Here is a 10,982-nt window from a genome sequence, read left to right as displayed (position 1 = left end):
ACACACACACACACACACACACACACACATAGCCTCTCAAAAAAACAAAGCCCATGATGTCACAGGCACACTCGTACACACCAGCCCCTCTACAAATGGTATCTTGGGTGTCAGAGCCATTTAATATCTTTGCCACCCCTCTTTTCCTCTGCAAGCGGTAAGATAAACCACAGCCAGATCGATAACTCTGTTGACACAAACAAATAAATAACAGATGATGGCACTGTCAGTCTCTGAAAAAAGCTAGCCGCACATCTTTTGTTAGGAAAAGTGTGGCTCAGTCATTCTGTACAGAACAGCTCAGCACGTGTCTCGGTGAAATGAGCACTAGCACTTTGTGTTGTCAGTGGAAGTCTTACCTATGGTGGCTTTTTTTTTTTTTTCTTTTCTTTTTTGAATCAAACCTTGCAAAGCTGTGAGATAGTAGAGCAGAGTAGCTTCCCATCCTCATGGCCTTGTGTATGTGTGAACGTTAGCAAGAACGCTACGCTCTGATGCACCAAACTAAGCAAAACCAGCCCTGGGAGCATTCAAATGGCTTGTTGTATTGCTGTATTGCTGAATAGAAGGTCAGTTTTCAGTGGTTGTAATCTTTTGAATTTGATTGTTTTGCTTGTTGAGCAAGCAAGAACTCTGTTTTACAGGTTATTATTTAAAAACCAAAACAAATCAATTTTTTGTTCAGTTTGATCATACTTTGTGTTTCAGCTAAGAGCCAAGGTGAATGGGAGACTATTATGCTAATTTGACTTTTGTGAATTTAGATATCTTTTTCTATAATAATTCTAACCCTTGGCTGTTTCTTGAAAGTGCTGTACCAGGCTCAGCAGTAACCATTAGCCACGTCCCACACCTGCTCCTCCTCCTCCACCTCCTCCTCCTCCTCCTCCTCCTCCTCTTCTCAACAGAAGTGGTTGTGTGTTTTTTGTCCTCTGCAGCGTGAATGTTTTTGTTAAGGGGATGAGGGTTCACGACCTGGCCATACCACCAGTCACATTCAATTTAACAGCACAGCCGGCCAGGGCCACCTCCTCACACACATTATGAGAGGGTTGCTTTTAATACCTTTGAGGGTTATGTAATTTGGCAACATTTTAAAATGCGAAGGAGAAGACACAGGGTGGATTTCTTTTTTCTTTTTCTTTTTTTGTATTCCTGCTAAGCTAACCCAAAGCTTACTGGACATATAAAGGGGCAATGACAGAAGTTGTCATTTGATAGAAATGGGTTACAGTGATGACTGCAGGGTGGGTTGGGGTTAAAGCTAGTATTGCTCACTGGTGTATAAAAGGAGTGGAACAATAACATAATTCCCCTTGGGCGTAATGTTTGCTTTGGAAAGGCAACCTTGTAGTGTTCCAAAAGTCCTTAATCCTATTACTCGCATTCCAATTGAATTTGACTCAAGGAGAAAAATGTCTTTTCAGCAGAGGTATCGGCACTCAAAATAATATATTACTGAGTCTGGCTGCAGAAAAACATGAAAGCTTTGGGAAATGTGAACATCATCTTTCAAACTCAGTTTTTTTTTTTAAATGTCTTTTCTCACTTGCAGATTGTGTGTACATTGAGAGTCGGCGGCCCAACACTCCCTACTTCATTTGTAGCATTCAGGATTTCAAGCTGGTGAGTACATTTTCACTTCATGATTGACCTGTTTTATGTCCCAGTGTTGTCACACTGGCCTGAGATTCCACACCAACAATCCCACCCACCCCCCACCGTACCCCCCCACCCCCACCCCCCATGTCCCATGCTGAAAATACAAACCACTATTTCTCAAGGGAGAAGAGATTCCTGAAGAAATCAGGGCTACAATGGCGTGTGCACCATAATTCAGAGATACAGGTGCAGAGTTGCACATTTTTCTTGCACAGTGGAAGTGTGATGAGAAATGAATACAATCATAGTGAAATACAAATGAGTTTATATCCCTAGGTTTGTTTTTAAAGGGCTATGTGGAAAAATAAAAATCCCTCTGAGAATCAGGCTTGAATATTAACCACCTTTTTGATCCACTGGCAGTGTAATAATGCTCGTAATAGAAGTAAAGATGTTTGTCGATGCACTTAATTGATTTAATGAAGGAGACCTTCACCAGTTTTCAATTGATTTTTTTTGTACAACCTAATGTGGTCAAATTGCCTCTTTTGCTGAATAAAGAAAGAAATTAGTTTTTAATTTGCTGCTGAGGATCGCTGATTCATCAGGCTCGGTCAGTTTAGTGAGGTGGTGCTTGTTTGCGACACCTGAAATGTATCACAGGCACGCACGTGCGCGCGCACACACACACACACACACACACACACACAAACACACACACACACAAACAAACAATTGATTTTCCCACACTGCATTTTCTATGTTTGCTAAAAGGGAGATCACATTTGAGTTCACCCAACAGATTTGTCTTTGTTCATACTGATGAAAAAGGATGTAACGTTACTGTTTAAGATATGTGCTGAGGAGGTAGCTACAGTGTAGTCCACTACTGACACGCAGCATGGTTTTAGAAGTCATGAATGAATCACAGCTACCTGCAAACCATGCAGAATATCTTTTTCAAGTTAAATATAACCTGGCAGTGCTGTAGTATCAAACTGGGCGTTTTCACACCCACTTCTTATAATGGTTGGCTCTATGTGTGATTTATCTCAGAGGTCATTGCGTCAAAGTGCTTCTATTGGCTGAGGAAATTTGCCAGTCAGAATTCACCAAATTTGAAGTGTGAAATTGATTATGCAACTGAAAGTGATTTTCTTTAAATTGGTCATTTGTATTTTTTTCCACCTGCCACAAATGGAGAGCGGAACACATTTAGGTGCAGGTTTGTGGTAATGTGACCACCATTTAATGGGTAAAGACTACTGGAATATGTAATCAATGGGTTTATGGAGCCAAATGAAGCGGCATCTAAGCCTGCTGGAGTGAACATTGCTTGTCTTTTAACAGATTGGTTGTCTAAGCAGAGTGCAGAGGGCTCAGTGAGGGGCAGTCAGGCCCCGGGGGGCCAAAGTAATGGCTGCCAACAGCCAGGGTGATGATGGGAGGTCAGCTTAGAAGCCATGCACACCACTTTTGGAAAAGGTGGAATAGTGTGTATGTAATATATGCGTGAGTTTGAGTTAAGGATGTTGCCGCTTGTGTTTCACGTGTGAATACTTATGTGTGTGTGTGTGTGTGTGTGTGTGTGTGAAGGGCAGTTGTTGTGTGAAGAAGGGGTTTTAAGGTGAGCCCTGCAGAGGGGAGGACAGCCTGGCCCCACAGCAGCAGGGCTTTAATCGGATTGCTACTAGAGAGTGCTGAGGATGGCAGGAAACCCTCCCCGAGCTTGCACATGCGCATACACACACTCACACAAAAACCCACGCACCTGCACCTTGATTAAGAGCGTCAGAAGAGGTCTGGGGCAGACAGAGGTAATTGTCCAGGGAGAGAGAGAGAGAGAGAGAGAGAGAGAGAGAGAGAGAGAATACTAGCTCCATTAGCTGGCCCATCTCTCTCTCTCTTTCCTCTCTTTCTCTCTCTGTGTCTCTCGCTCTCTGTTACTCCCTCCCCCCATCCATCTGTAATTAATGAACAGCCATCTGCATGCCTGTATGTGTTTGAGCAGACTGTACCCTTGTCGTCCTATGTTAAAACAACAAGCCCCGCTGGCTCTCTAAACAAGTACAGTGTTTTTCAATGAGCTCACTTTGTCACCAGGCTACACATCACAAAAGATTGGCATTGTGCTGGCTACATTGAAAACTCATAATCTCTATTTACTAGACCAGCACAAAATCCTCTTTTAGGATGATAGCTGAATTAGGTTGTAATTGTAACATGTTGGTATAAACTACCATCTAGCTGGCCAACCTCGAATCTACTCTGTCACCCTGCACTCAAAACTGGGACACAGACTTGTGCCACTGGGAGAAAAAAATGTTCATCCACTCATTCTGCTCTTTTGTCGAACATAATGGTTGGTGTAATCGCATTTCCTTCTCTTGCCACAATATATTGAAAAGCAGAGGCAGCAGGCAACTAGAGATCCATGTAAGTGAACCATGCATTAGACATCAACTCATTCTCTTTATTTCCTATCCTCTCATCCCTCCCTGCGTCTGTCTCCGACCCCCGCTTTTTCTTGCCGCGCAAATTATCGATCAGCCCCCCTCTGTGTGGGGGGAACAGGGCTTTGGAGGCGCAGCAGAGGGGGAGGAAATTTCATTGGTCCTGAACCAAACAACCTCATCAGTATTGCCCCTTTTGCACCCTTCTCCTTTTCCCTGTCTCTCTCTCCTCCCTCAGTCTTTAGGCTGTAACAGTCTCACTCTGTACTTTATCTAATGACCTGTGAATCTAATTAGACGTGTGTAGAAATCCTGAATGCAGCCATCAATCTCTCCTGCATGGGGAAGAACAAGGATTGAAGCCCACCTCTCTGTATATCTTTCTCTCACCGGGTATCTTCTCTGCGTCGGGATGATTGTTGCATGCTTGTGCGCTTCCTTGTTGCTTCTGAACACACGGAGCAGAGTCACTCAGCAATAACATGCAAAACAAAATCCATGCTGTGGTATTATTGGAGTCATTCTGGACTTGGAGGACAATCATTTTCCCTAGTTTGTTTGCTCAACAGTGGCAGCTATGGTACCCACTGTAACCTCTGTGACATATTGATCTGGCCATATAGATTTCAGTCTCTTGCCTTCCTCCTAAAATGTCTGCCCAGATACAGGGCTGACCAGTAGGAGGCCATTTTAACTGTTAACAAAATCAGCAGTGGAAGGAAGACATCGAAATGCAGACTCTTTATCATTTCAGTAATCCTCTTCTGTGCTAATGTTTAGATTATTAGAAAAGGGATAGAAATGTAAAAACAATAGTAAACTTTGTCAATTTTGTGAGTTGACAAAATGATTTACAAAATTCACAAGACAAGATAAAAGCTTGAAGCAGGAAAACAATGGCACCACAAGAAACATATGGTTGAATATGAAACATGACTTTAAGTCAATTTAATTTCTTCACTACAAGTGCATGGAAAACCAGAATGAAGACATGTAATAAGGTGTATTCTAAAAACACATGTCTTTTTTTCCCTCTGATGTGATTGGTTGGGTCAGTTAAGGGCCAACAGTCCCTCCGGTATGTTTTCCCACAAGGGCAAGTTTCAGTTTACACCCTGTGCCCACGACCCTGTAATGTGTTTACAATCTATATTTGATGAGAGCAACACAGAGATCCTGCAGTAGACTTGTGTATGCCCATGTGCATGTTTACCATGTCTATATTTTACGTCATGCAACTTATATCATGATTATGCAGTTTGTGCACATATTTATGTGGTTCAGAACAACACGTGCACACACACACAACCCGATGTTGTTGTGAGGATAACCTAAGACAATAAGCCACCTGACAGCGACTGAGCACTGAACAATCTGCAGCCATATCTGCCCATTGACCCTGACTTCACCAATCCATCCTGCTTTTCTTACCCTGATTGTCTCCTCTGTCTCCATTTCTCTCCCGCTCACTCTCTCATCTGTCTGTTTCTACACTTCATTCCTCCCTCATCCCCAGTCCTCTTTATCTGCTGTCACTCACCTCCCTCCCTCCTCCCATCCCATGTTCTGGTCATTGTGTCCATGTCCTCGACGCTCATTGACCCCCCTACCTCCCTCTTTGCTCGTATCTAACCTCATTTGCTGTTATTGGCCAAGTCAGCTGTGTTTCGTCCTCCCTCCCTCCCTTCACCCTATCCCCCTCTCTCGCTCTCTCTGCTTTCTCCCAGCATCCCTGTCTCCCTCCCTCTTTCGCTAATGGAGTGATTGCAGCGTTTTCTCCCTCCGGGAACGAGGGATTGAGGAGCCCAGTACACCAACACACACCCACACACAGTCTTACTCTTGCTGTTCTGGATCTCCCTGCTTATGGACTTTTAATTAGATGCCATGTACAATGCAATTATCTTGCCAGGACTCCAGCTCAAATGTTACAGGCTGATGAGCTTAAGAGAGTGATGGGTTTTCTTTGTCATATAGCCAGTATACTGTGTGAACTCCGTTCACTGGTTTTTCATTTTGTGCCCCTCAGCTTAGCATCAGTTCAGTAACAAAGTGTAAGGTTATAGGCATCTCAAGGTTGAGCTTGCTCTGTTTGCACTCTGAAATGTGTGCAAGCAAATCTGTGATACATTGTGCATTCACACGTGTCCAGTGAAAACATGCTGCGATGGAGTGTTTGTTCAGGCTTCTAGCTCTGTCAAATTACACATCCACACATGCACAATGCACGTGTGTGCGTGATACTGGACGCAATTGATGTGCTTCAATCTAATTGATGACATATGCTGAAACAAAATCTGCGTCTGGAAAGTGAAATGACCCGACTATAAACCTTACCTCCTATTGATTAGCATTTGGCCGTGCATCTTACATACCAGATTTGTGCATGTGGGTGTGCATGAATGGATACCTAATCATTAAGGACACGCATAGTAAATTGGTTTAACTGTCGCTAAGAAACAAAAAAAATCAGGGGCATCCTGACTGTGGTTTTTATATCGCTCTCTCCTTTACTAATATTTGCTCTTTTAACTGAAAACTGTCAAAGGAAGCACAACTATTATTAAATTATCTTTCAAAATTAGTTTCAGCTTTGCATTTATCCGTCAAAAAATCAATCTAGGCTCCCATTAAATCTTGTAATACATTATATTTTTCTGATAACTGAATTAATAGCATTTTTGACTCCCAGATGCTCACTGGAAATGTAGCTACATGTACATGTCTCAAACTATTTGAGTCTTTTAAGTCCTTTCCTTGAGATGAGTGCACTCCTCTGGTGTTTATAAAAAGTCATCTCATTTTTGTTCTTAAACTGTTTGAAATGATTGATTGGAAAGCGACATTTAACAATTACCAGCGTTCAAGCATCGTAGCTTGAAAAAAGAATGATGAATACAGCAATTTATAGTTTTCTACATTTTCACTTAACATTGCAGTGTGGCACAATGGTTTTTCGAGGATTGTAGCACAAAACAAAGACTATGCATTTGCTGGTATATTTTATTGATGCACAAAATACCAGAACATTTTTTATGCTAGATAAAGTTCCTGCAGTGTTTTATCTCATCACATGATCTAGTGATGTGATTGCACACTAAAAATTTAAACATTGATTATTTATGAATGTCCCTAGTTCTCAGTGTGTAATCAGGACATATGCGCTGTCCATGTGTGGTTACATGTGTATTCAAATGCATGTTTGTGTTGGAAGGATATGACGGCATAGCTCTCCCAGTTGTCATGTAAACAATGTGTGTACACCTCCCCTACACACACACACACACACACACACACACACACACACAGGCAGACGCGTGCGCACACACTAAATGTTAATTGTATCTCACACAACTGTTTCCTGATGGTTTTAGCTGGTGCTTATCATACAGCCTTGGAAAATACCACCTATTCAAAGCCCATAATTAAAAATGTTTGATAAAGATGCAAATATATGTGCATAAATACGCATGCTTAACATGAGCAGTTATTAGGTTTTTCTGTGGATCCTGAGTATAGCCCTAATGGAATCCAAAGTGCTGAGAATTAGCTTAACAATGAGATCCACTGGCTAATCAGCTCGCGGCTAGCTTGACTGCACATGTTCAGATCCATGCAAAAAATATCACTTAATGTACAATTTGGCATCGGTACATGCAGTTCCCTTCCATCCCTCTGATCTTTCCCCTGATTTCTCCCTGTATGTAAAACTGCAGTGTCAAAGTGGCCTGTGATGAACAACCTGTGCATTTCTTTCACCACACAGTCTCTCAATGGTATCGTACCATTGAGGTAGTGGTAGGAGGTTGACTATCACTTGTCTCTTGCCACTGCCTAGAAGGCTGAGTTCTCTCTTTTTATCTTCCAATTCCTCCCTTTGCGACCACCCTCCACCCCACCCCCATCGAACATTTTGAAATGCAATTATGGATCAGTGAGCACTGCCATCAGTCGCTCTTCTTGTTAATATTTATCGAGTGGAGCAGCAGCCGCTGCCATCTCTTGAGAGAGGGGCGCTACAGTCATTAGGGGCAATTTTGTGTGTGTGTATTTGTGTGTGTGTGTGTGTTCGTGTGTGTGCTACTCAGCTCTTCCTTTCATTCCAAGGTCCACTCAGCTGCTGTAAGCGCGCTGGTACATTTCACAGGCATGAACATGCGGAGGTGCAGCCTTTCACAATTGTGTGTGGGGCTGTCTTAAGTGTCTGCTTGTCTCTGTGCTCTCTGTGAGGAAGCAGCTTTGACAAGGGCATCTAGGCGTCTATAGACACGGCTGGCCAGCCGAGCCTGCTGCAAGCTGTTTGATTGAAGCATTCTGCCTGTAATGTTCCCCATTGAGTTGCTGCCTTAAAGCAATAGAACCACAGCACAACAGCCACTAAACAGTGAATGGCCATTCATTGTCACTTACCTTCTAAAGGAAAACAGACCAGAAATGGTTGCTGACATTATGGTTCTTAAATGTGGTACACTGGAGCAGGTTAACACATGAAGTGGAACATTTTTTTTGATTTGAACAAATTAATTCAGCTCAGATTACGTGCTTTTATTTGACAAATAGTCCCCTCCCTTTCCTTCCCTCACAGTTGGCTGTGACTAAACCCTGTGAGCAAAGGATTTTTTACTGCTGCTTTGGCAGTATCAGGTGACTTTCCCCATTATGACCGTTTTGATTAATGCTCCTCTATGAGGTATTCACCCCACCAATCCTGCCTTCCCCTCCCATTCCCTCCCTCCTCCTCTGTCTCTACACACTTGAAATTTCATTGAGGTGAAGCCATTAATGCCGTTCTTTGTAATAACATTAGGTCATTTAGCCGAGGTGTTGGGGTCACTAGCTGCAGCAGCTGCTGTTTCTATGCAAGCATGCTCTTGCGAGACTGACAAGTGCTAGTCCTACCGTGGTGTCAGTTTGCAAGCTTGGTGCATTTCTCAGATGGAGACAGACGTGCATCTCTCAGACGGCTACAGAGCTCTGTCTCTCTTTAGGGAGGCAGGTTAGATTGATCGTCCACACGAGCGCCGCGTTGAATAAATAAAGCAATACAAATGGCAAGGTTGAGATAACAACACAGTTCAGACCCAGCGAGTGGAGGAGACTGTATTCAGCTCTCCTTGTAGGTATAAAGCCAAGCCTACCCTCTTCTGGGCTCCTCGCTTCTACTCTCCTTCACATTCCCCTCTTTTCATCTTTGTGGAAAGATAACACTTTTTCCTCTCACCCTCACTGCCCTCCTTGTGCATTAGCTAAATGCTGCTATGGAAACTAGTTGTTCAGCCAATAGGATTATCTCTTTCTCCAGGATAGAAGACGGGAGGGGAGGGAAGTAGAGACAGGCTAAAATCAAAATGGGGTTTTGTGTGTGTTTTTAGATGGAGAGGGTGCAGCCTCCGGACAGTGGGGGTTGGTCGGGCTGAAGGGCCAGGCAAGCAGCCATAGCATTTTCATAAGTCTCTTTAAAAGCTCAATCAATAGCCGCCTCTTTGACCCACCACTGCTAAATTATTCAGCGGAGAGGCCCTTTTGCCCACTCTTCCGCCTTGGAGTTTCATTAGTTGAGTTTACTTTCACCGGCTTGGCTACATCTCTCTCACACAAATGCATGCAAATTTGTCATGTCATTTTTCAGTGACAGATGACATTTGGGCCTTGCATATATATCCAAGTGCTAATTCCACCCCTAGTTGCTGAGTTGTTGAAATATTCAGTGGTGCTTCAGACACTTTTCTTTTTTTTCTGGCACATCACAAGTGAAAATGTCTCCTCTGATGTCTTCACTAACATCTGAAGCAAATTCGCTGCGCTCCGGCATGGAGCACTACATTTTATCTTTAAAGCAGAAGAGCAAACAGTGCTATCTTCTTTGGCACTGGCTTTGATGAGCAAGTGGGAAAACAAATGTAGCAAAGACGACAAGAAAGGCAGGTAGATTTGATGCTGTTAAAACCTACAGGACTCCCAACCCAGTCGGTGTATATGAAAATAATCACAGGGCCTGTTTAATTATCTGACCAGGACTTCCTGTTGAAATGAAAACGGTCGACTCCTCCATATGGGGCTGCATGCTAAATTAGGGGGTGAAGGGTCCTTTGAAGTGGGTTAATGTTCACAGTGTCTCACAGTCACTGGGGCTAGATGGTTTCCACAGTAGATACCAGCTGTATGTTACCATGGATATATCTATCAGTAGCTCTTAAGAGTATTGTTTTCAGAGGAGACTCTTTTGTCTTCGTGTGGCCACCCAGTGCTAAGTGTAGTAACCACACACTAAATACCTTTGCGTGGATTGGTCAAGCTTTAATTGGATTGGCCTCTGTTCTGAAAATGGATGGCTAATTTTACCCCACGTACTCACCCTTTCCCACTTTACATTTCCACTTTTCCCTCCTGTCGCCTATTTTTCTCCTTTTCCACCCTCCGCTTTTCCCCTCTCTCTCAGCTTAAGTGGGTATCTGGCGTGCTTCGCCACTGGTTCTCAGCTCAGCTCAGTGTAATTTCCAGCTTGTCCAATGTGTGACGTGCCAATAAAAAAAAAAAGAACGAGAGGAGGGGGAGGAGGAGGGGTGAGAGGGGTAACGCTGTGGAAGTGCAGATTTACAGTGGTATCGGGTTCACACGCTTCCACTAGGGCCCTATTTTTTTTCCTTTCTTTGTCCATTAAAGAACACATGGTGCAAATTAACTCTTGCTGGTAGAGAGAGCAAAGGGAGGAAGGAAAGGGAGAAGAAGGGCAAGGACATCGGTCAGAGAGAGGAGCAGACACGAGAGGAGGAAATTTCGGGGATTGCTGTGAGGTCCCTGGAATGTCTACATTTTGTAGCTTGGAGCCCGCTGCCTCACACAGCCCTTAAAACAACAGCAACATCGCCACAGGCTGCCATCTCAAAGCAGCTCCCCTGCAGCAGCACTGCAATCTCATACAGACCC

The 10,982-nt window shown here is 43.5% G+C and overlaps 1 protein-coding gene across 5 annotated transcripts in view; it reads left to right on the top strand.

Moving 5' to 3' along the window:
• Positions 1-10,982, top strand: part of rere (arginine-glutamic acid dipeptide repeats) — a 103,621-nt gene that overhangs the window by 37,598 nt on the left and 55,041 nt on the right. For all 5 annotated transcript variants that reach the window (XM_022741494.1, XM_022741496.1, XM_022741497.1 and 2 more), the window contains exon 3: positions 1,556-1,626. In XM_022741494.1, the coding sequence (XP_022597215.1) occupies positions 1,556-1,626 (71 nt within the window). The remainder of the gene's footprint in view (positions 1-1,555; positions 1,627-10,982) is intronic.

Source organism: Seriola dumerili, unplaced genomic scaffold, assembly GCF_002260705.1.
Source record: "Seriola dumerili isolate Sdu_G_001 unplaced genomic scaffold, Sdu_1.0 BDQW01000056.1, whole genome shotgun sequence".
Lineage (NCBI taxonomy): Eukaryota > Metazoa > Chordata > Actinopteri > Carangiformes > Carangidae > Seriola > Seriola dumerili.
This window is presented reverse-complemented; position numbering and strand designations above follow the sequence as displayed.